Source organism: Suillus paluster (genome assembly GCF_016628075.1).
Source record: "Suillus paluster strain FC165 chromosome Unknown EDB91scaffold_3, whole genome shotgun sequence".
In the NCBI taxonomy this organism is placed as follows: Eukaryota; Fungi; Basidiomycota; class Agaricomycetes; order Boletales; family Suillaceae; genus Suillus; species Suillus paluster.
In genome coordinates, this window is record NW_024537563.1 from 1,357,463 (window position 1) to 1,381,242 (window position 23,780).

A 23,780-nucleotide genomic window follows, 5' to 3' on the forward strand; every position below is an offset into this window, starting at 1 on the left:
CAAGCACGATGTAATGGAAGCACAAGATAATCTACTCGCAGCAAAGGCAGCCCAAGCGGCGAACATCAACAAGAGTCGTGCGCCAGCTCTCGCGTTACAGGTCGGTGATCGTGTCATGCTCGCCACCAAACATCGTCGTCGGGAGTATATGCAGAAGGGGGACAAAAGAGTTGCGAAGTTCATGCCTAGATACGACGGTCCATACGTCATTCTGGACGCACACCCAGGAAGCTCAACATACACACTTGATTTACCAAACTCCCCAAACATATTCCCAACCTTCCACGCCAGCCAATTGCGCCCGTACCACGCGAACGACCCCATTCTTTTCCCTACACGCGAACATCCGCGACCTGGACCCGTGGTGACGGAGAACGGACAACTAGAAACCTTCATCGATAGAATCATCGACGAACGAAAGGTCGGAAGGGGAAAGAAGTACCTCGTACGTTGGGTTGGCTTTGGCGAAGAAGATGACGAGTGGCTGCCGAGGAGGGACTTGGAAGACTGCGAGGCTCTGGACAATTGGGAGAAGGGACGTTCTCAAGGATAGTGGGGAAGGGTGTAAGCATGCGCTTACTTTCATGTGATTAACGCGCCCTTCGTTGATTGGACACCGTGCCATAATTGTCGGTGTTTGGCTGCTAACGCTCATTCAGTATATATAGCTCACCGCTGATGTATCGATATCTTATCTCTTACCGTATCACCGAATCCCATACGCTCATCCACGTTACCGCTGTCTGATTGTCCGCTAGTGTTGATCGTCTACTGTGACGACCTTCCACCATCTCCGCATGCGTATGATGAGCGTGTAAGGGCGCCCACTGGCACGAGCACATGATGGAGCACCCATCAACCATTCGTAAGAATTTACCGACCAACTTTTGAAAGGGTAAGTATGACATATGTTTGTTCCTTTATAACCAAGTACTTCATGATAATTCAGGTCTCCACCCCTGCCCTTCTCCAAAATATGCTGCACAGAGGGGTTTTCGGGCGAGCTCTACTAGACTACACCCCCAACAACTTTTTTCCGCCGATCCCTCACTTGCGCATCCTCAAGGACTGCATCACTCCATGCGTTGTTGCGATCGAAGTCGGAGACTCGGGCTCTAGACAAGAGTGCTGCCGATGTTCGTCGGTGAGAACTATGGAAGATGATCTTTTCGAGGAATAAGGCAGTGTGTGGACCCGTCATTTTATGTAAGACGAATCCCGCCTTCATGATCCTGACACCCAGCTGTCGCCAGTCACCCCACGATACGGTATACATCGAGGCGAGGAAAGCTTGTCAACGACTAAATGGAGGCGCACAGAGTCCACGGACTGATCTGCCTGAAGCGGATCATTAAGTACTTGGTATTGGATTAGCTAGCACAATATATATAGAGCGAGAACTGAAGCTTGAAGTTATGGAGTCCTGAGGCCTGAAGGAGCACTTGAACAAGTCTTAACTTATCCAAAATTGAAATATTGCCGAAGGCACGTGCTACCAACTCGAGTCGCGGACACATTTATCAAAGTCACATAAGTACTCATCATCACTATTAGCGATCGCCATGAACTCACTCAGTGCCCCTCCATTACCTCCAGGTTGGACGGAGCACGTTGGTATGTGTCTCAAAATACTTACGCTGACAGTTGTCGACTCACATACGTACAGGCCCTGGGGGCCAACCATATTACTACTACGCCAGGACACAAGAGTCTACCTACGTTCGGCCGCTCCCCGCGTTCCCCGTCATCCCACAAGCTATCGTACCACAGCCCTCAAAGAAAAAAGACAAACCATCAGTTAAGACTCCCATACCTGGCACCGAATGGCTTCGCGTAAAGACGACAGAAGGGAATATATTTTATTCGCACAAGGTGAAGAAGCAGAGTGTGTGGACGGTGCCAGAGGAAATCAAGGATGCTCTTGAAGTCTTTGAGCGCGCTGAGGAACATGAAGACGCGCAGGCGAAGCAACAACAGCAAGTAAAGGAAACAGGAGTGGAGAAGTTGACATTTGAGGAGGAGCAGGAGCTCAAGCGGCTAAAGACAGAAATGCAGGGTCTCGTGAAGCGAAAAGCAGAAGAACCTCAACCTCTGGACGAGGTTGTAATTTCAAAAAAGGCACGAGTAGAGGAAGAGGAGGAAGAAGAGGAAGAAGGGGAGGATGAGGATGAAGAGGAGAGCGAGGAGGAGGAGTGGCAACGTGAGGCTGCTGCACAACTTGCTGCTGAAGCGGAGGAAGATAAGAAGAGGCTGGAAGAAGAGGCCAATATTGCAAAGGAAGCGGAAGAGGCAGAGGCCAGGAAAATGCAAGAGAACGAGAGGTCTCAGCTCAACATGCCCAATCGTGTCGACCTCTCTATTGAGGAGGCTAAGGCATTGTTCAAGGTCTGACACTCGCTCTGTCGACTGATGCATCCCTTGGCTAATTGCATCCACCAGACATTACTCAGGGAAAAGGATATCAATCCTTTGCACCCTTGGGATACCTCATTACCCTTGTTTATATCAGATCCGCGCTATGTTCTTCTCCCTTCGGTTTCAGCGCGTCGTGATGCATTCGATGAATACTGCCGGGATCGCGCGCGCGAGCTACGACAACAAAATGTCAAGAAAGAAAAAGCAGAAGCGAATCCTAAGGAAGAGTATGAACGACTCCTTAGCGAGGAAGTTAAGAGCACGAGAACATCTTGGTCTGAATTTCGAAGGACGTGGAAGAAAGACCGACGATTTTACGGATGGGGGAGAGATGACCGAGAACGAGAGAAACGATTCAAGGAGTATCTCAAGGACCTTGGAGAGAGTACGAATCTCGTTATACTTCGTGAGCAGTCTATCCAGCTAACTCTCAATCTAGAAAAGCGTATAGCAGCTGAGAAGGCGGAGGCGGACTTTTTTGCTCTTCTACGAGAGAGCGGTATGGTCAGGTCAGATTCCCTATGGAAAGACGTGAGTTTCTATTTGCCTTATTATCAGATTCATTGAAAGGTTGACCTTCCCAGGTGAAACGAAAAGTATCCCATGACGCACGCTATGATGCTGTCGGATCTTCCTCTCTGCGTGAAGAACTTTTCCAAACATTCCTCAAGGCACATGGGTCTTCATCTTCATTTTCAACCTCTGCTCGAGGCAAAGATGAGACGGGTAATAATGTCACACAGGAAAATTCTGAGCAAAAGCGCAGAGACAAGAAGGAGCAAGCCCTGAAAGAACGTGAACAGAAAGTTAGGGCTGAGCGTAGTCGAATGGATGCTGAAATAGGGCGCTCTAAGATGGGTTTAAATATGGAGGAAGGTGAAAGAGAATTCCGGTGAGCCGCCTTTACTTCCCTAGTTCGAAGATCCAGATCGCGGCGCTCAACTCTTGACCTTTGTTCTTCTGTAGCACACTGCTTACGGACGCGGTGCGAGATCCACAGGTACGGTTACTCTTTTCTTTGAGGCAGTTACTAACCCACATATCGTCATAATTGCAGACCACCTGGGAATCCATACGTCCTCAACTCCAAACTGATCCTCGATTTAATAACTCCCCCCTCCCAGTCAATCAGCAGTTGCATCTATTCCATGCGCATATGAGTCAGTTGCAGATGAAACATCTGGCCAGTCTACATTCGCTGTTTCAAGCGCATGCTCCATCTTTGGCAACACCATTCTCTGCTCTTCCTCTTGAATCCCTGTTGAAATCACTTCCGGTAACAAAGTTCGCCTTTGATACACATGATCTCGAAAAGGAGTATGATAAATGGCAACGCGAACGGACGTACGAATGCAGGAAAGCATTTGACGAGATGCTCGCGGAAAACTCCTTTGTTGAGTTTTGGGGAAGATTAGGTAAAATGGGTGGCGAAGGAGCCGACGGAGGGGTTAAAGCAGACGACTTGGATGAGGATGAAGGCGAAGGCTTTGGAGGAAATGTCGACATGAAGGTGCTCGCAAAGAGTGTGGACCTTACAGATATCGAGAAAGTGCTCAAGGTATGGTCAGTTGTCCACGGGATAGAGGTGACCGCTCATTACTTGTCAGAACGATAAGCGATACATTATGTTCGAGCACGTGTCAGCACAACGAGAACGATGGTTAAGGGTGAGTTGAATGAAGGTTTTTTGGAGTTCGCAAACTTGTCTCATCTATGCTAGGATTACGTCGCAGGCTTGACTGCACCCAAACTTTCCGTTCATGTGTAGTATAGTTTTATGTAGTGTCGCATCTCAGAGTCTGCGCATTTGATGTACTGTGCGGTCCAAGTGCGGTCTTAGATTCTCTTACTGTCTCGGAACACGCGTGTCGTCGGTGTGCATGTGACACTTGAAGTCAGTCACGTGGTATCGAACACGTCAGTACTTTCACACAAAGTCAGATCATGTATATAACTGCCGTACTGGCCAAACGCTGGCCTGGACTATAAATCAGAGCACAAGCTAAGATATCAACTCTTGCGACCTGTTAGACCATGCGTCTGCTGCATCCTCTCATCCTATCATTGTCAGCCCTTTCGGCATGTGTTTTTGCGCAAGATTCAGGTGCTACTGTGCACAAGGTCAAGCATGACTACCAGGTGTGTCCACGCGTCTGCTGTCCATTTGTGTGCCTCAGCATATTTGCATGACAGAGTGATGTTGCACGCATGCGTAAGATAGTTATCAACAGGTGCAGTAGCCCCACATCAGTGTTGACTTTGAGCGCTGACTACTTATGTGCTACTGCAGTCTTTACTCGAACAGGTGAGACTGCGGTCGCCGAACGCGCACAAGTTCTCTTTGCTTAACCCACGAACTTCAGGGACATTTTCTTGCGGGAGCTCATCTCAAACGCCAATGACGCACTCGAAAAGCTTCGCCTCACCGCGCTCACGGAGAAGAGTGTATGGGATGGCATCTCCCCTTTGAACGTCAGTATCAAAGCGGAGAAAAATCCCGATGGCCCGGGCGGTCGTATCATTATTACCGGTCTGTACTAGCCTGCATCATGGTTGTGTCGCAAGATTCAATGTTGTGTCCAGATACCGGCATTGGGATGAGTGCAACGGAATTGACAAACAACCTGGTATGGGACCCATCATCTCGCAGAGTGTAAGCGTGCCGAACGTTATAAATATCTAGGGTACTTTGGCGAAGTCTGGAACTTCCGACTTTCTTTCGAAAGCAGGTAGCGACGACTCGACCGCAACTGGCAATCTTATTGGTGCATTCGGGCTCGGTTTTTACAGCAGGTTAGTGGTGGTTTGTTAGCCGCGAACACAGATTGTCAGCTCTCCACAGCTTTCTTGTAGCAGATCAAGTCGTCGTCGCATCTTTACCCCCGCCCTCGTCCAATAATCCTAATCCTACCCAGACTGTCTTCAGTTCTTCTGCAGATGAGGGATCATTCGAAATATACCCCGACCCACGCGGAAATACCCTTGGTCATGGAACTGAGATTACCCTTTATTTGAAGAACGACGCTTCCCATTATCTTGTGACTTCTAACCTTATGAAGCTTGTGTACGTGTCTCTTTCTCTTATCTTATCGCACGTCGTTCTGAGAAGCATCTCAGTAACCAGCATTCTGGATTTTCGACTACCTTCCCGATTTACATCTGGTACGAGGTTGAAGAGGAAGTCCCCGAAGTAGATGAGGAGGCCGTTCTAGACAAGCAGGAAGGAAAGCCTATCGACACAGACGAGGATGAAGCCGTGGTTGAGGAAGAAAAGGAAAAGGAGTCTGCATCTCCCAAGATGAAGAAAGTTACGGTTGGCCACTGGGAACACTTGAACTCACAGCCTCCCCTCTGGATGCGGTGCGCTGTGGCATTTGCTCTTGCAAGGATATATGCTGATCTTCCTGTCAGCGATCCGAAGACAGTCACCGACGAAGAATATGAGCTATTGTACCAGGGAACCTTCAAAGACTTCCAGAAACCCCTCGCATGGCACCATTTCCATGGTGACTCGGAATCCGGCGTGTCTTTTCGTGCACTCATTTATGTCCCTTCGCGTCTGTGAGTAGTTATGATTGTGATTATATGTCTCTAACTTATGTCTTTCAAGGACCGAAGAATTTTTCAGCAGGCCGCTTGATGCTTCAACAAAGGACGTCAGGCTCCTCGTGAAGCATGTGTTCATCACCTCTGACCTAGGCGAATATGGCTTGCCGAAGTGGGCTAGCTGGGTGAAGGTTATCATTGACGGTACATTGTTCTGTTCAGCCCAGGAACTCTGTGTTGACTTATCCCTACTATCTAGCTGATGACCTTCCGCTGAATGTCTCTCGTGAAACACTCCAGTCTAGCTCTTTCCTTAAGCAGATCAAGCAAATCATTCTACGCCGTCTCATTCAGCTCTTTTCTAAAATTGCTGAAGAAGACCAGGAAAAATATGCGGAGGTCACGAAGGTCTATGGCCAAGTCTTGAAACTCGCCGCGTCAGAGGACAGCAAAAACCGCGAGAAACTGGCGGCTCTTGTACGCTTTGGCACAAACCAACGAGATGTTGTATCGTTTGACTCGGTTAGTGGCTATTTGTAATCGGGAACTCGGGTCTAAAGTTTTGTCATTCCAGTATTTGGAGAACAGGAAGCAAGGCCAGAAGCAGGTGAGTAGCATTGAGAAGACATCAAGTGGCGTGTATGAAGTAGAATCCAGATTTTCTACCTCGCCGACATGGGTAAATCGATCGAACATTTGTCTCAAAGCGTGTTTGTAGAAAAGTTGCACGCCCGCGGGTATGAAGTCCTGCTTCTGAATGAGCCTTTGGACGAAATCATGATTCAAAGCATCCGAAACTGGAAGTAAGCCATTGACGACCTCCACGATTGAAGGTCGATCTCACTGATGGATTAACAGGGGTGTTCCGTTCCAGGATGTTGCTAAGGCTGGACTGGATTTTGGAGATGGTAAGTCCCAATCAACGCTGAGGGTTTTCGTCGTTCTCACGTCCGCATACAGACACCCCAGAGGAAAAGGATACACTCGCTGAATTGACAGAGAAATACGCTCCCCTTCTTGAGTGGCTAAAAGTTGAGGCGGGAGACAATGTTAAGAATGGTGAGTTGTCTTTTCATGATTGTACGACATCCTGGCCTGAGGTTACATATTCGTCAGTTATTGTCTCTAACAGGCTCGTCACAAGTCCTTGTGCGATTGTAGCGGATAGCATGGGTTTCACAGCAAATGTCCAGAAGCTCATGAGTACGTTCAACTGGTGGTTTAACAGTGTCAGTTCAAGTTTAGTGAAAATTTACAGGTGCTACAAACCGCGGGGCCCAGCAGAACGATGTCATGCAAGACTACATGAAGAAGCAGAAGGTTCTGGAAATTAATCCGCGATCGCCGTTGATCGAGGGCCTTCTAGAAAACGTCGAGCAATTGATTACAGATGGCGATGCCAAAGACCTGGATGCTGAGGCACAGCTCAAGGAGGTCGCCTCCATCCTGATCGACGGCGCTCTTGTTCGTTCCGGCTTTGAAGTTGCCAATTCCAACATGTAGGCCTTGATTAAATTGTTGCAACAAACTCATAATGCCTCGCGCAGGTTTTTGACTCGTGTTGACCGAGTACTCAGACGATCACTCGGTGTCTCCGAGACTGCACCAACAGATAGCACCGTGAAGCCGGCTCCTCCTGTTGACCCAGAGCTACCTAGTGATATACTCATGGGTGATGAGAAGATGTTCTTCGATCTTCCTGATGAAATGAAAAGCAACCAGTTTGAACTGGAGATGGAAGAAATTGACGAAGAAGGCAACGTTGTTCACGATGAGCTGTGATGTTATCGTAGAGCTTGTAACGATCTTGTAGCAATTCAGGCTGGTCGATAATAAAATCGTTTACATACTTGAAACTTGCTTGAAATGACTTGGGTGTGGCCACGTGGGAGTCGAAGCTAGCGCTCAGCACCCTGGAAGCATATCTACTCAGAACATTCATATAAGTACCACAGCGAGCACTTTGCTGACCTTCTCGTTTCCGGCTAGACAATAGTTCGCTATTTCTACATGCTTCATGGCCACACCCGCAGCCTTCTCCCGCCTTCAATTAGCCGCAGCGCTACTTGGTAAGTGTGCGAGACTTCGATGATGGACACGCTTCACAAAGTATCTTGGGGATTGCAGAGTATGACAACGATCCAACCAATCCTGACTTGCCTTTGGTCTCCGCCCATGACAGCGCTATCTTCGCTCATCTCCGACGAGAACCTCGCAAAAGTACTGACTACCTCGGAGTATCCGTGCCCAGTGAAGCAGGTGATTCTACCCCGGGACAACGAAGGTCTAGAGGCTCCATTGATGGACTCAGAAACCCTTTCGGGGCTGATGATGACGAGGAGCTCGAAGATGAAGAAGCTGGCGAAGTAGACCTCGCTTCATGGGGCCTTGATCAATTCATCAAGGACAAAGCCAAAGGAAAGGGCAAGGCGAAGGCCAAGTCAGAGATTTTGCCCAATCCTCATCCCGTAGCGACGACCCATCGAAATGCCCGGAGCGCTATAGATGATGGTCCTCGAGGAAGGTCGTCCCGACCAATCAGCATTGGGACCATGCATGACTTCGGTGCTGGAGGCGCCTTCTTGGACGCTGAGAACACTGCTGGTTCAGACATTGCTCGTCCTCGATCTTCTGCTGATTTAGAACGGATGCAGTCCCCTCAGCGTCCACTTCCACGCCGTCGCGAATCCGCCCACGCTCTTATCGAGACACTGTCCGTCGCACCCCCTCTTCATTCTGTTCCATTCCCATCTGTCTCAGTTCGAGATGGTTCTCCCGGTGGAGAAAGACCTGCTTCACGTGCTTCTCGCTTAGACTTACATACCCGTACTCAGTCCAGCGCTAGTATGGGCTCAAGGAACCTTCTGAACGGCGCAGATGTTGATGCGGACGGCAGTCCTTTTGCTGTCCGACCCCCATCACCTGATCGTGCTTCACGGTTTGATCCTAAAGTCAATCACGGGAGAGCGATGTCTAACGGGTCGATGGCATCCAAGAATCTGCTTGCAGAGGAAAATCCCTTTGCTGTAAGACCTCCCTCTCCTTCCCGGTTATCACGGTTTGATCCCAAAGGCCGTGCGCGAACAATCTCCGTTGGATCAATGGGCACTCGGGTCCTCATTGATAATGACGTCGAAGAAGAGTCACGCAGGGATCGACCTTACTCCACCGTCGAGCTACTTAGGCCTAAGATTCTGGTTATGCCAAGCCCGTTGCAAAATGTGGCTCCTCCTCCTCCCCCACCTCCTGCTTTTAAATCTAGAGCTGGGTTTGAGATATCTTCAGATGGTCCTCCCTTGCCTCCGGGTGCTCGCTCTGCGAACCGTTCGTCGACCTCTTTAACGAACTACATGACTCCCGCATCAGCACCCATAGCATCTAATTCTTTCACTCCTAACCCTCGAGCAAGTCTTACATTGTCTCAACTCGCTTTTCGCAACACGCTTATGGTTGGAGGACAAAGAGACATTGCGTACTCTGATATTGACCGTCATCTTCCTCGAGCGATGAAAGAGGGTGAACAAGCGCAATTCGAAGAACTGGAGGAAGAAGAGTCTCCCGTACCCGTTTCAATACCTCTCCCTCCTGTCCCTCCTCCCACGGAGATGGAAATAAAGCGTGCTGCTGGGAAGCTCTATGGAAGGAGTTTGATAGACAATTTAGAACATCGCAAAGCGGAGATAAAGCAGAAGGCTCGGTACGTGTTTCACCTGTCTTCTCAGAAAGCCGCCTCATGGTCGCTTTAGTGTTTTCACTGGCGACGAAAGACCATCAATGATGGTCCGGGGTCAGATTCGCCGATCAAGTACTCTCATTGATCCCCAGACACTTGGTCGTCCCCCTTCACAGAATCTTGACAATGCGATCACTCCAAATCCTCGCCAATCTCTCTTGCGTCGGAACTCCTCTGGTGGCAAGCCTCTCCTTGACATGGATGGAGAAAAACCTCCCACAAATCTTGGTCCAGGGGCAGAGCAACTCTTGTCCAAAAGTCGCTCTGTTTTTGGTGTGGATACGCTGTGGGATCTCGAAATGGTCAAGTTGAAAAAAATGGAGGCGGAGGAGAAAGCTGAAGCTGAAGCGCGGAAGAAGCGGGAAGAAGAGGAAGAGGAACGCCGGAGGCAGAAAAAGAAGAAAGGCAAATCGAAAGGAAAAGGCATCGAGATTCCGCTAGAGTCCACCTCTTCACCCGACCTTCCCTCTGGATCACGAGTAGGCTTGGCCCCTCCCACTCTGCCTGCCATCCGGAAACCCATTCTAAAGCGCGCTCCGCAGGTCGACGACGAGAGCGAAAGCGATAGCGATGGTGACAATGCTATCCCAAAGGCGACAATCGAAAACGCCGCTGATCGCTGGGTTACTGAGTCTTCAGACGAAGAAGATGTACCGAGACGAACCACTAGGGCTGGGCCACGGTATCTGCCCAATGTCAATGCACCAAATGACGATGATAGCGAAGAAGATCTTCCTTTGACGGCCGCCGTTCAGCGTGTCGTCAGGCGAGCGTCGCAATTGGGTATCGATGATGATTCGGAAGAGGACATGCCGCTGACGGCTGCAGCAGCTAGGATTGTCAGACGAGCCACTCAGCTTTCGCGTCATGCAGATGACGACGACGAAGACGAGGACAAGCCCCTGGTAGATGTCCTCAATAGAGCTAAGCAAGGCTTGCCTTCTGTCAACTTCGATAGCCTCTCCCTTCATCAATCCGGCGCGGATGATGATGAGGACGAGCGACCACTCGGTCTACGGGCTTCTAGATTACCACTGGCCTCTCAGACGTCGTTGCCTTTCACTGGCGGCGAAGAAGATGACGACAAGCCATTGGCCTTCCATCCCGAGCAACAACGTCGAACACAGTACCAGATGATCGCCCAGGCCCAGCAGCAGCAACAACAACAGTTGATGATGCAAGCTCAAATGCAGAACAGCATGTTTTTCAACCCCGCCATGATGGGATCTGGCGTTTTCACGCCTATGGTTGTCCCTCCGATGATGATGGGCGTACCAATGGCTCCCCCTTCACCTCCTCCAGCCCACGATGCAGCCAAGTTTGGTCGTGTGGACAGGTGGCGACGTGATGTTGCTGTGGAGGGCGACAGCTGAGTAGTTGAGTTTCTTTGGGTTCATATTTGATTACATATCACGGATTTTATGGATACTCCTTGGACACTCGCTCGCTTTTACAATTCTAGTCAGTCCTTTAATGTCCGTTGCATACAGAAATACATCGGTATAGTCGAGATCAAAACGTGTGAATAGATCTACGTGAGAAATACCGTGGAGCATTGCAAACAAATCCTTGGATGGTGGTATCGATTAAGGAATATGCAGTTATGGTACGATGGCATGGGGAAAAGAAGGCCGATGAGTAGTACTATGAAACGCACGCAAATAACACAGAGCGGGTGCCCATGGAATGGTCGATCAACAAGCTCATGAAGGGTTCGTTATCCACAACCTGCGCTTGGGCACTGTGACGATGGACACTTCTCGTCTACCCATTTCTTCCTCAATCCGCTGCTGTCTAGTATCTTCGTCCACATTGTCGTCGTCTTCATCAGTTTCTACTGAGCGAGGTCCGCCGATAGTCGTGGACACATCATCATGGCCCCTGGCAGCTCGGTAAGGAGGTTCATGGAGGTATGGACCACGGGTATCGGTGGGGAAAGGGTACTGGTCAGTGCCCGCCGCGGACAACGGACGGGAGGTTGGGGTGCCAGGAGAAATAGCCGGCGGAGGCTCCGCGCGAAACCGGGCGATCAGGGAAGTCAGTATGGATTTCCTTGGCCGACCATGCCACGCAAGAGTAAAAAGGGCGCAATAAAAAATAACAGTCCATAGAAGGAATACTGCAAAGAGTGCTTGACGAGCTCCGTACCACAGCGCGATGAGGGAAAGAATGCAAAGAGCGAAAACGAGTGTGTGGAAGAGGACACGAAAGCATATCTCAGAGAGTGAAGGCAGCTCGTGAGTAACGCGGGGAAATGTCGGCGCGGGCATCAGAGCACGAGTGCTCAACATCTCTGCTGTATTGGGAGCGGAGCTGTTTGGATTAATGAGGCCGCGTTGACCGTGGCCAGACATAAGATCGAGCTCGTTCTAAGATGGCAATGAAATTTCAGAAACAGTCAGGAAGAGGTTGGTGCTCACCACTGCGTTCAGACTGCGGCGTCGATCAAGCCAGTCTACATCGCCTAAACTCCTTGGTGCAACAGGTACGCGCTGATATACATCTATATTTGGATATGCAAGCCCATTTGTGCTGGACCTACGAGTCCGCGCTGGGCGGTTGACAACTTCGAACGCTCGTTGCGGCCCGGACGAGTGCATGGATTCGCTGTCAGTAGAGGTTCTTCCTTCTCGACTCCTGCGGCCTAACCAGAAGCTCGAACCACCCCAGGAATGTAGACGGGTGCGAGGAGAATGTGGAGACGGGGGATACTGTGAGTGCTGCGCAGCATTGTATGCTGCAAGCTTCTCAGCAGTGTCGGTGGAGTTGGCGCGAGAAATAATTGCAATTGCCTCCGGGCGATCGGCGACCTCTTTCGGTGGTCGCGATCGTGAGCAGCATAGAGAAAGGAGATACAAAAAGGGCACCATCACATAGAGTGCAATGAACAATGCAAGCCCTACGATTCCATGTCCGGTCTGTAGAACTGTACGGGATGTTGAACGTTTCATTATGGTCATTGTGGGGCTGATTGACGTGAACGATGAAACGAGACCGCCAACACCAGCACCATATGCGACCAGAGCTACAACAACAGATAGGTAGAAGAGAGCAAGGTTGCGATCTGTAGGACGATGTGTTTGTACCGGAGGTAGAGCCAGGCGTAAAAGCAGGATGGCTGGGAGAAGAATGGCAAAAGAAAGCGGTGCCAGTAGTTTGTGCACGAAAGAGACATCGTAGGACTGTTGGGATTGGGGATTATTTGTTGTTGGTGTTGTTGTAGATGGGGAACCAGACGATGTAGAACTAGAAGACATGAGCTGCACCGCGCATTGAGTGATGTATTGAATGGTAACATTAGCGCCATTGGCGCTGACGCCTGTCGAAAGAGCTCCGGCCGGAGCTCCCCAGCTGCCGTTTGAGGACGAAATGGATCCGTTATAGGCCCTCAAAATCCAAACTTCCGTGAGGTATTCACCAGATTCATCCTGACCTCCGAAGACAATGGTGTCGGAAGCCACACCTTTATTGTCACCGACGAGCGCCTGATAATAAGAGAGCGCAACAGCACCCTCCCGAGGTGTGGGATATGCTTGAACACCATCATTCCCAGGATCACCGGCCGGCAGTATTCTGCTCCAAACGCCTGCTCCAATGTCCAGAACTGCTACCTCGCCCTTCTGCAGGCCACCTTGATCATCCCACAATGAAGAGTTGAAAGTCCCAAGCAAAAGGAACGCTTGGTTCGCATAACTGGAAGAGAAAGGACTCATATTTGGAACCAGCGCCCCTCCGTATCGTGGTGCGGGACACGAGGGAGGAGCGATTTCCATGTTTGACCCAGCTTCCAGGACGTACGAGTTACCCTCGGCGCAAGAATTATTCGAGTAATTGGTCGTGTTACAGCCGCTCACGGAGATGAGGGAGGTCTGGATAACAGTGGAAGCCTGGTTGACGCTGTAGCCTTCAGTTCCAACGGTCTGGCTGCTCCAAGCGCCACTTGTGTAATTATTCGCCAAATTAGAGGATAATGTTCCCGAGACGGTTAACTCCCAAACATCTGAGAGGGGATACATGTTTGTGCCATCGGTTCCACCAGACATGTAAAAGGTGTTGCTTGTGGTGGAAGGATTCGGCGGCACTGTATCATCCCGACCACCAGAGGCGCCCCAGCGCGCTGGTGGGCTACTTGACGCTACATTGACTTGGGACCAGAATTGGTTTATGAAATCGAACTCCTGAATAGAAGTGAGCAAGCCTGATAGACTGAACGTTGCGAGCGGCACGAACCCATACGTCTGATAAAGCTTGCCCAGTCACCCCCCTTCCACCCATCACCAAGTGAGCACGTCGACTGGTGAGTCATGAGAGGGACGGGACAATGTACAAAAAGGGAGATACTCACTAGCTAGATGAGAAGTCTTCACCACTGATAGCCATGTACCTGGCTGGGGGTGAATTCTGGGGTAGATCTGTCTGGGGCGTAGGAGTATTCCATGTAAGTGTGCCGAGGTTCAAGCTGAAAATATAGCCGATGTAACCAAGAAGATTAGAAACCTAGAAAAACTGCACATACAGGTAGGTCTGGTCTGTTGGGATACCACTAGATGATTCACCACCAAAAATGATAAGGTTATTCGTCACTGGATCGTAACCGATAGAAGAATATTTGACAGCGGCTGGTGTAGCACCCTGTATTATTCCAGTGATATTGAGCCATTGTAATGGAGGAACGGGGGTCATAGAGGGTAGCTTTTGGGCGTAAGCTATCGAGATATATTTTATAAAGAAAAGACAAGCAATTGCAGAACATTGATGACGAAAACCGGTTGCCATAATGCTCGTGTCAGATGTAAATTATTGGAGTAGAAATGGTTGATATTGCGAGCTAGCGCTCGTTGTGAGCAGCTACTGCGAGGAGAACCAGAATGGCCGGTGGAAGGTCCTGAAGGCGTTGGTTCGCCGTGGCTGCTGTGAGCAACCACACCTCCCGACCATTCACGCTCAAATTTCCTAATTAGGAATTAGTTCATGTGCTGAGTCTCTTTCGCGTGGCATCCACTTGTCCATTACAAGACTTTTGCTATGTCTTTATTTCTGTTCTCCTCCACTGTGGAAACTTTTCATCTAATTGTGTTTTTCAATCCCACCGGTCATTGTGTTCAACGACATCCAGATGCCTACTTACACCCGACGAGGCTCACGCCTGCAACCTATCTCGTCATTGACTCGTTTTAGTAGGTGTGACCCATCCTACTCAGGGGGCAATATTTTACCAGGATGCACATTGTAGTCCCTTGATCCATCAGATCTACCGAAGTTTGATGGTTCTGCCTGTCATCTCAAGATGCGACCCCTCACAATGGACTAGAAGTGTTACCAATGAAATTATTAGAATTTCATTGGCTTGACTGGGTCATCAGAAAGTGCATGTCAAACGCACGCACGGAGAGGTAGTGCATTCTAGAAGTGGCCCAGATGGGTTAACTTCTATTACCCCATCCACCTCGTCGCTGCAAAACATCTGGTCTGTAGCGCCGTTACGTGTCCTTACTCCTGTACCTCCAGTACTCTGACAGTGCGTATTACGCTGGTTCTTCTGTTTGGCGGCTGTGCCCTTGAGACGTGCTGTCGAAGCACTAGCACTGCACCGGTGGTATTAGTTTCAAGCATGTGGAAATCCGAGTGTGAGCTGAACTGCGCTGATTCCTGAAATGCATCAATGAAATTTGGATTGATAAGGATTACCGAGCCGTTTTGAAGATATTCATAATCACCATCTCAAATCGATGGTCTACTTGGGCCACCGCGCAGATCGACATCGATATACGCGGTCCACAGTATTTGATACAGTTTCATATCAAAATCACTTGTTCCAGCCACAACAGAGGGCTTTTTGCAGATCGTGGCGCTTGCTTCGTCTGACCCTCGGGTGATTGGCAAGAAGTCCCAAAGCGGGACTATTTCTACGCCCTTGACCCTAAGAAATGATGATGTGCATCCACCACTGCCCCCGACTTGGTCGGAGATGACGCTTTTGGCCCCCGACATCAACCCGACGTCTAATAAATTAATAACCTTTTCACAACTCAGAGCGACAGTCAGCCATGTGCCATGTGTTGACCGGGGATGCTATTGACATCCGCATCCATCCGAACATGCGTCTTGCCATCAAAAAATGGGTGTGCACGAGGTCGCACTAATCAATGGGGAATTCTTCGCTATCTCCTTGTTGTCTGACAATGCCAAGTGCGAACGGAAGGCCCACAAAGTGCTACCCCAGGGCGTTAACTTTCTATGCATCTTTTAGTATTTATTGCACCATACAGACATAGTCGCTCATCAGCCTAGAATCTGGATATTGATTAAACTGTCGACAATATTATCTCCCTTGTTCTGCCAACCCCTAACACTTGTAGACATCGCTACTAACGAGCGAAACAAGGTCGCGACGGGAATGTCACATTCCCCTTGCGACCTTCATCAGTAAAACGCAATCAGTAATATCTATCCGCCGGGATACCTGATGTCCTACAGCCCCCCCGGACGCGGGTGCGTACCCTATGGTGAGGGTCGTTTGTATCCAATGCTAGTCAGCATGTTAGGTCTAACGCGGTAAAATTCGCTCTTTGCTCTTCACTCACTCAAATTTGTCAGCATTACGCTAGAGTTATTTGGTCTGTTTACTGTGGAGGGTGCTCCTGTATACATTGGTTCACTGGCGCCCGACGATAAGATTGTGTGCCCTCATGGGCTCAATATTAGGGCCAAATACTTTTTGTTCCGCGTCGAACTTCACTATGTCGAATACTAATTACGCCCCCCCCCCCCACGATCACGCCATCGGCCAACTTCTGTACTTCTATTCTCGCATCAATCTAGAGCAATCTAGTCTATTCGATATATTATGTACCGCAGTTTCGAGTAAACATCCCCGCCGGTGATAATATTTACTTATTATACCTGTGAAGACCATTTGGTGTGTTTCAGTATGAGTACTTGAGTTCGAGTGGTATCTGACCGGCGACGCGAGACCTCTGGGAATGTGATCGATGATGATCGAGAATATTCAAATATTCAAAGGCGATATGGAGCAAGTGCGCGTAGAGCAATCAGGAGGAGCCAGGAGGAGCCCCGACCTCGGTGTCGGATCAATTACTTGCAATGGTTTCTCACTCGACCTATCCCCAATGGTCACCAGCTGTGGTCTGACATTGAAGTTTATTGAACAGCTTTTTCGAACACTAAACATGCTGTTTTTGGACTCTTAGAAGCTCGGCAACTTACTTACGTTTGCTGTACCCTTTCTTCGTTTCAGCTCAGGGTCGGCCCGGTTGGGCCATCACGTGCCTCGTTGTTTGAGTCTCAGTCTGCGCCCGTTGTCAACCCCGTTGAACCCGCCATCACATTGCGTTCCATAGAAATCATGATTTCCTCACCCGCGAAACGCCTACTTACGGAGGATGAGCGCATTTCTAGGATTGGTTCGGAAATACATAGCAATAATGCGTGAGTAGCGGATACCTTGCATGACCTTGCAATGCATAGACCCATCAAGCAACAGCACTCCATCCGACGTGACTGCGAACATCCGCAACGCGGCAATGAGAGGCAGAAAGAGTGAGCTTCATTATGGCGAGGTACAGCGCGTCACTAAAGAAAAATGACGCGTATGCGCACGCGTAACGTAGATGTTTTAGAGGGTTACCGTACTCAGCCCCCGGCCCCCAGCACAGCAAACAGCTCCCCAGCAAAGTATAGCCCAGCTCTTCATCTGGAAGAGAAAGTTTGGCCATGCGCAAATGATACACTGCGAGAAGTGTTTGCACCTGCGACCTCCGGCAAATATACTCCTACGTCATCTCCCACAAAGCGTAGACGCTCCGAGGCACATGATGACCTTGCCTCGGACAGCGAATCATCAGCTGACCATATGGATATTGAGAGGCCCATGAAACCTTTGCGGTCATCTAGAGGAAAATTGATGGCTGCCCTAGCTCTGCCTCGTGGACTAACCAGTCCTGCTGGCGGCGCGGAAATGACTCGTGTTCAAGAGTGCTCCGTAGCACAAGATCACAATACGCATTCCATTATGGATGTTGTCGGGTCAACTTCGCAAACGATGCCGCTTTAAACTATGTAGTGATCTCGGGACAATGACCTGCAGCACCGGAGGTGAGTCACTTTGCAAAGGAGGTTAAGTTCCTTAGCACCACTTACGAATTGCAGTGCTCATGGATGATCAAGGACAGGCCTGTTTTTATACAGGTGTTTTGCACGCCTTCTGTTTGGACTGTGGGAGGTTGAATGACCGTGTTATGTATGTAACTTGCTGTAAGATGGCAAGCAAAACATGAAGGATATACATATATTCGCGTACTAGCAACACTCACGCACATCTGACAGAAATCTCAGGCAAGCAAATCTCCTTGGCATGGACAAAGTCAAGATGTAACGTGTGGACCATTGATCCTTGCCTCAACCATGCTTTTCTCGCGCATTGTTCCGCCATCACGATGAGCCCTTGTGGTGAGGACAGACGATGCGTACGTAAGCTATTTCGGTTGCGGGCCGTTTAATCGATCTTGAGCGGACCCACAACGGATTCGTTTCTGATACGTGTCTGCGTGCGCGCTGACCGGCTCCCAAAAGACACTTTCCCACAAATTGGGAAATGTAACTTGTCCACCTTTTCGGCCGCGGGCTATGCCTTTGTTGTATCTCCCGCGAATATTGATCTCAGTGTAGCCAGACGCCCGTTCGCCCACTGGAAGAAGCCCTGTCAAGATCTCCGACCAGAATGGGGAGTCGATACTGGGAAAAATTAGTTCTTGATCTCGTAGCTTTTTTCTATGAACACAACTTCATCTGCCAGACTGGACTGATCGCCTTGTATTTATACCCATCCACTTTCAACCGAGTCTTTACACTACCCCCCTCTCCCCTGTCCATTCAGCTCTCAAGAAATCATGACACCACTCTCGTCTGTATCTGACGCTCGCGGAACTGAGCAGTCCTTCGATAAAGCCAAGAAACACCTATGGTAAGTGGCACATCTCTTTCCTAGGCTGCCATTGCATTCTCCATGTTTCGGCGATGCCCAAAGCACTTTAATCTATTACATTTTGCCGCCTTTGCTTTGTTCACTTCGCTTACGATTTCCCTACGTATTATTACTGACGCCACATTCTTTCGTCACATCTTCCCTTCATTTCATTCCCCTTACAGGGCTTCTGACTCACCGAGACATGAAATGAGCGGGCTTAATAGATACTCTGAGCAGCCACGCGGCCCACACCTTGAGGCAGCGCAGCGTTCCAGCGACCATGACGAGTGCCACCCCAACTCGTATGGCGACCCCTCAACTTCTCAGCGAAGATCGGAGCGAAGAGGATGTGTGCTGCCTTCATCTTCCCGGTAATTCACCATCCTATTTACCTATCTATCTCCTCAATTTTTGTTCTTGGAAGGAGTAGCCCGTACACCTTGCCACCTCTCTCCCGCGAAAGAACGCATGATCGAGACGTTCGTCCTTTACCTTCTCGATTCACGAAGTTCATGGACCACTCGGGACAAGAAGGACAGTTTGGGTATGCATGTTTAGTGCCACTCGGTGAAGTACTGACCGTTTCAAAAGGCGCACAGCTTGCACAGACTCAGAGACCTACCCCGAAAGTCAGCAACAACGACCCGTATCGTTATCGGTTTTCAACTCGCCGACGGCGACATACGCTTGGGAGCGCTACGAACCTGAATCTCAGATGACCCATCCGCGCCCCCTTTATGTCGATTACGTTGGTCGAAATTCCACGCGTTCGGCATCGTCGAGTTCTATCTCCAGCTTGCGTGACTCTCCTGGCATGCCGTGCGTTTTCATGAAGTGTGAATTAGGGTGTTGAAATGTAATCGCTTTTGCAGCTCTCCGGCACTATCTGATCGCAGCCTCTCCACGCCTACTCTACTACCCCAAAAACGAAGAAGCTCGTCGCCAGGTGGACAGTACGTGGCCTTTTAATCTTCATGTCTCATCTGCTGAGGACACCCTTGTTTCATTAGTCATACGTACCATGCACCTTCTGTTACGAAGATCGTGGAGCCGCTGAGGTACTTCGTTTAGTATTCTTTGCAACCTCGCGATTAACGGACTTGCAGACATGTAAACATTGACTTTGATCATAGCCGGCCTCCTGTGTCCTTCAGGCCTTACCAGCGAACGCCTACCCCTCCTGAAACGATCAGGAGTCCACCCCTGCACAGATCTCAATCTGATCGTCATGTTTCGACGAAACACAGCATTACAAGCGACGGTGACGAGCGTCACCGCCCACACGAACACAGTCCCTGCACTAGTGATACCAGTGATCAATTACATGGTACCCGCCCAGCAATACCGCCGAAGTCGGATTCAGAGGAGTGGGAGAAATACGCTTGTTTTACTCTAGATGGTACGACACGGAAATGGCTGTGCACCTGGCCAGCAGAGTCGGGCGGACAATGCAGATACATGTCCAAGAAGCAGCTAGTCAAACGCCACGTTGAAACAACTCATTTGCGTTATAAGTGAGCGACCCTGGTCATTTCAGAGCTTCCTTCGCTAACTATTTCCAGGCCGTTCGTATGTGATGTATGTGGCAAAGGTTTTCCCCAGAAAACTTCACTTGATACTCACATGCACGGACAGTAAGTGGCACTTTATCAACGCACCCATCATGAACTCACTTAATTCATCATCAGCACTGGATCCACGCCGCACGCATGCCGATATAATTGTGGGATGTGGTTTAAGGATCCAGCACGTAGACACAGGCACATGGTCGACGAGCATCAATACGTTCCAAGACAGTCTAAGAAGAAGCACACAAGTGGACAACCCCAAGACACATCGGACTTCGAATCTGTGCAACAATGGAATGTCGCTAGTGCCCCTTAGTGCCTCCCCGTTCGACCAGAAGGCTAATGCGTATCGGTATTAATGCAAGCCAATGAACCGGCTGACGTTTGTTATATATCGCCGTGATGTCGGCGTCCGATAAATCATGTCTACGGTTATCTTGTTGACTGTCTATATGTATATCATAATTCACGGGTCCTAGCATGTCCTTGATCCACAGAGTGGATGGGATGTGACCTAGAGACAGTAGCTGCTACGTTCGGAACAATTCTTATTCTTATTCTTATCGCTAATTTATTCTTCTGAGTTCTTGAGTTATTTTCATCGCCTCATCCAGATCAACGCAGCCGAAAATTGTAAGGTATCTATCCGTCTAGCGCTGTCAGTGACACAACGTAAGTTTTCATCGCAAGATATGATCGGCATGTCATTGCTTTCAAGTACTTTGTGTTCACTGGTTGATGGGCGACAAATAGGGGAAACGTGGTCTACACTGAATTGATAACTTAGCAATGTAGCCAACTTTCAAATGACAGAAGCGACAGACAATGAGTTCTGACATTGACTCAGACAAGCGCTGTCAGGGGAGACTGTGAGCAGACAACTATCGAGACTCTGTGGCGTAAACGCCGTCATAATCACCACGGAGACACGTAGATCACTATGTCGTGCACATGGCTCAATGTCAGCGGTCGTGTGGTGGTATTACTACTAGTTTTTGATGAGAAAGTACATCCCCGACGGTCGGGAGGCTCTAATCTGAACTACCGCACCTTCCTTTTCGGACACGAAACTTAAAATAAATGGGTACGGCATCTTCCGCCCGACTCAGCATCATTGATCGACGTTTGGCCGGTGGTACCTATATATAGCAAATATACAAGACGATTTGAGCCCGATGCCTCGGCGCACCGGCACGTGAATGACATGCCTTCCAAACCACCACCAACGTTGGGTAGTTTAGCTATTCAAGCGCCTTCGTTAACACCACACTTTGTTCATGTCTCGCCGTCAACATGTCATAACCTTAGCGTGTTTAAAGGTGGAGTTTAACCTTCTTGTCTTAACTTGGGGGTTTCCAACGGCTTAATTCTTACAGACCTTCTCAGAGAATATCGCAGACTTGATGATACTATTACTATGCGGTTAAACCGCACGAATGCGCAGTTCCGTGATCGGGATCGTGCAGGGACAAACGGTAAAGGTAATATTCAGGACCAGGCTTGCGCACACATGTGGAAGGAACTAGTTGGTGAGAAGTCTTCGGTGTTCATCCTGAAAAGGTCTCATTGTCCTGTGGTCAGAAAACTGGAAACGGCGTACGGAAATGATAAATTATTGCGTCAATAATGTCGATCAGTCCATGGAGGGGAAGCGAAAGTCATTGACAAGCGAGGAGGGCGATGCCAGGGCCCAGAGGAAAACGCAAGCAGCCATGTTTGCGGATGAGGTGAAGGTAAGGAATGTTATGGCGTACAACCCCTTTCCTCATAAACCCATGCAGAGAAATCAAGTTCGCAATGAATTAGCTGTTGAGAAGATCGTACGCCAACGATCGCTTGACGGTGAGGATGCTGTCCTGTCTCACGTACTAGTTTTTGACAGTGTATTATCTTCGCAAACCCTAGCATTTGAATCAAGGTGTCAGTATTTTTCACCCCCTTTAACGGATGCCGAGGCGAGGAAATGGTGGGATGCTGCACACACCCAAGAATCGCCATAGACGATACAGGATGCTAGAAACCTTGCCCTTTTTACCAAACGACAATTATTGCTAGTTGCTTATATAATCATGACCATGATACAATAGCGGAAGCATTTCGAAGTAGCCCATCCACTTACAACTACCGTCTTACTGCCATCCATGCATTGTACCATGCTATCTCCACTCTCTTTGTTTGGATTATTCAGCGTTGCGGTGGCCTTGGCACCGCCGCTGACGGTGCAAGATCACTTTCAAACAACAATATCCGGTGGTGTGAAAGTGCCAGTGGTTCTAGGCGTCATGTCTCGCTGCCCAGATGCAATTCTGTGCGAATCTGTGTTCGATCGCGTATTGCAAAGAGTAGGCGACAAAGTGGATATTTCATTGTCCTTCATCGCCCAGTACGTTCATGCATAACGCTTCCTGAGCACCCAGTTCACTATGTGCGATAGACCAAACAACTCGGAGCCCCTTTATGGTGTAACATGCATGCATGGACGGGAGGAGTGTGCCGGCAATGTACAAGAGTTGTGCGCTGCCAAATACCACCCTATTTCTGAGTGGTGGCCCTTTGTGCAGTGCCAAAACTTTCAGGGGCGTGAAAATATCGGCACACCTGAAACTGCCCTCAACTGCGCAAAGGCAGCTGGAATCAACTGGGAAGACGGCAAGGCTGGTCAATGCGCAGGAGGAGACGGTCGCGGAACAGAAGGAATACACCTTTTGCAACAGAGCGTTAAGGATAGTATCGCGGCTGAAATCCAGTACGTCCTTAAAAGTATGAGAAACCCAGAGCTAAGCCGGCAATAGGAAAAGCTGCACAGTTATCATTAACGGTCGACAAGTATGCATACGGGATGGCACTTGGTACGAATGTGAGGTATGTAGAGAACAACATTGCCGCGCAATGCCTTACAACGTGTTTTCAGGGCGGTCATTCACCGGCAGATTTTATCCGACAAATCAACGAAGAATATGACAGACTCAACAGTGCTGATTAAAGAGAGCGGGCATGTTCAACATTTATATCATGATGCACGTCGATGCACGCACATAAATACCATCACTCAGCCACCAAGAATTAGCTCGTACACGATTATGACAAGATTTAGCCCTATGAGTGGTACTGTGTGTGGAAAGCATTAGCAAATTTGTTCCGACCCGAACCTTGTGCTACTTACTACGCATGAGGGTCCGCACCGCACTAATGAGGGTGATTAATCTGACTTTGACACCAGCATCTTGCTGCTGGGTATATCCGTACCCTGATTGATCGTATGGTGGTTGAAAGCCAGCGTTGGGATTCTGCACAGAGGACCAGCCGACTGCAAAACGGTGTCAGCGAGTGGAGTATTAGCAATCATGGTTCTCACTTTTCGCAAGGAACCGGTCCTCACTGAGGACTGCCATTGCATTAATTAGCAGAAGCGAAACATAAAGAATGGTTCCGAGTGTGAGCATCGTTCCGCTCGCAGTGAGGTTGCGGAATGATTGTGTGCGTGTCTAAGGAAAGGTGCAATGTGACCAATGTGACTTCCCGTGACCGTGAC

The 23,780-nt window shown here is 49.3% G+C and overlaps 8 protein-coding genes across 8 annotated transcripts; 6 read left to right on the forward strand and 2 right to left on the reverse strand.

Annotated features, from left to right (window-relative positions):
* Window positions 1-1,514: 1,514 nt before the first annotated feature.
* On the forward strand, window positions 1,515-7,814 carry EDB91DRAFT_1326470 (Hsp90 protein-domain-containing protein). The gene is made up of 26 exons (XM_041325228.1): window positions 1,515-1,614; window positions 1,667-2,385; window positions 2,440-2,800; window positions 2,855-2,946; window positions 3,000-3,307; window positions 3,382-3,415; window positions 3,473-3,973; window positions 4,023-4,082; window positions 4,311-4,361; window positions 4,447-4,554; window positions 4,609-4,646; window positions 4,706-4,720; window positions 4,779-4,945; window positions 4,999-5,042; window positions 5,099-5,208; window positions 5,258-5,479; window positions 5,533-5,976; window positions 6,026-6,165; window positions 6,221-6,483; window positions 6,536-6,568; window positions 6,619-6,764; window positions 6,820-6,869; window positions 6,922-7,020; window positions 7,078-7,164; window positions 7,220-7,460; window positions 7,509-7,814. The coding sequence occupies exons 1-26, from the start codon at window positions 1,563-1,565 to the stop codon at window positions 7,741-7,743; spliced, it is 4,620 nt and encodes a 1,539-aa protein (XP_041183356.1). The 5' UTR covers window positions 1,515-1,562; the 3' UTR covers window positions 7,744-7,814.
* Window positions 7,726-11,198, forward strand: EDB91DRAFT_1101240 (uncharacterized protein). The gene is made up of 4 exons (XM_041317233.1): window positions 7,726-7,756; window positions 7,812-8,030; window positions 8,089-9,658; window positions 9,708-11,198. Exons 2-4 carry the CDS (start codon window positions 7,979-7,981, stop codon window positions 11,065-11,067), a joined length of 2,982 nt encoding a protein of 993 aa, XP_041183357.1. The 5' UTR covers window positions 7,726-7,756; window positions 7,812-7,978; the 3' UTR covers window positions 11,068-11,198.
* Window positions 11,199-14,617, reverse strand: EDB91DRAFT_1194979 (uncharacterized protein). The gene is made up of 5 exons (XM_041320574.1): window positions 14,211-14,617; window positions 14,040-14,153; window positions 13,925-13,988; window positions 12,115-13,872; window positions 11,199-12,063 (listed from the first exon to the last, which is right to left on the reverse strand). Exons 1-5 carry the CDS (start codon window positions 14,468-14,470, stop codon window positions 11,398-11,400), a joined length of 2,862 nt encoding a protein of 953 aa, XP_041183358.1. The 5' UTR covers window positions 14,471-14,617; the 3' UTR covers window positions 11,199-11,397.
* Window positions 14,618-16,996: 2,379 nt separating this feature from the next.
* On the forward strand, window positions 16,997-18,186 carry EDB91DRAFT_431612 (uncharacterized protein). Its single transcript, XM_041327252.1, has one exon. The coding sequence runs from the start codon at window positions 17,298-17,300 to the stop codon at window positions 17,766-17,768; it is 471 nt and encodes a 156-aa protein (XP_041183359.1). The 5' UTR covers window positions 16,997-17,297; the 3' UTR covers window positions 17,769-18,186.
* Window positions 18,187-20,636, forward strand: EDB91DRAFT_431613 (uncharacterized protein). The gene is made up of 9 exons (XM_041327253.1): window positions 18,187-18,677; window positions 18,863-19,051; window positions 19,105-19,224; window positions 19,272-19,499; window positions 19,553-19,633; window positions 19,691-19,738; window positions 19,787-20,194; window positions 20,243-20,314; window positions 20,369-20,636. Exons 1-9 carry the CDS (start codon window positions 18,604-18,606, stop codon window positions 20,562-20,564), a joined length of 1,416 nt encoding a protein of 471 aa, XP_041183360.1. The 5' UTR covers window positions 18,187-18,603; the 3' UTR covers window positions 20,565-20,636.
* An 802-nt stretch (window positions 20,637-21,438) lies between these two features.
* On the forward strand, window positions 21,439-22,361 carry EDB91DRAFT_1101262 (caffeine-induced death protein 2-domain-containing protein). The gene is made up of 5 exons (XM_041317234.1): window positions 21,439-21,567; window positions 21,625-21,777; window positions 21,830-21,981; window positions 22,030-22,090; window positions 22,154-22,361. The coding sequence occupies exons 1-5, from the start codon at window positions 21,453-21,455 to the stop codon at window positions 22,246-22,248; spliced, it is 576 nt and encodes a 191-aa protein (XP_041183361.1). The 5' UTR covers window positions 21,439-21,452; the 3' UTR covers window positions 22,249-22,361.
* On the forward strand, window positions 22,362-23,434 carry EDB91DRAFT_1101266 (uncharacterized protein). The gene is made up of 4 exons (XM_041317235.1): window positions 22,362-22,631; window positions 22,683-22,994; window positions 23,041-23,110; window positions 23,160-23,434. The coding sequence occupies exons 1-4, from the start codon at window positions 22,390-22,392 to the stop codon at window positions 23,229-23,231; spliced, it is 696 nt and encodes a 231-aa protein (XP_041183362.1). The 5' UTR covers window positions 22,362-22,389; the 3' UTR covers window positions 23,232-23,434.
* Window positions 22,973-23,770, reverse strand: EDB91DRAFT_1101268 (Yos1-like protein). The gene is made up of 4 exons (XM_041317236.1): window positions 23,604-23,770; window positions 23,412-23,555; window positions 23,284-23,356; window positions 22,973-23,223 (listed from the first exon to the last, which is right to left on the reverse strand). Exons 1-3 carry the CDS (start codon window positions 23,689-23,691, stop codon window positions 23,298-23,300), a joined length of 291 nt encoding a protein of 96 aa, XP_041183363.1. The 5' UTR covers window positions 23,692-23,770; the 3' UTR covers window positions 22,973-23,223; window positions 23,284-23,297.
* Between the last annotated feature and the right edge of the window lie 10 nt (window positions 23,771-23,780).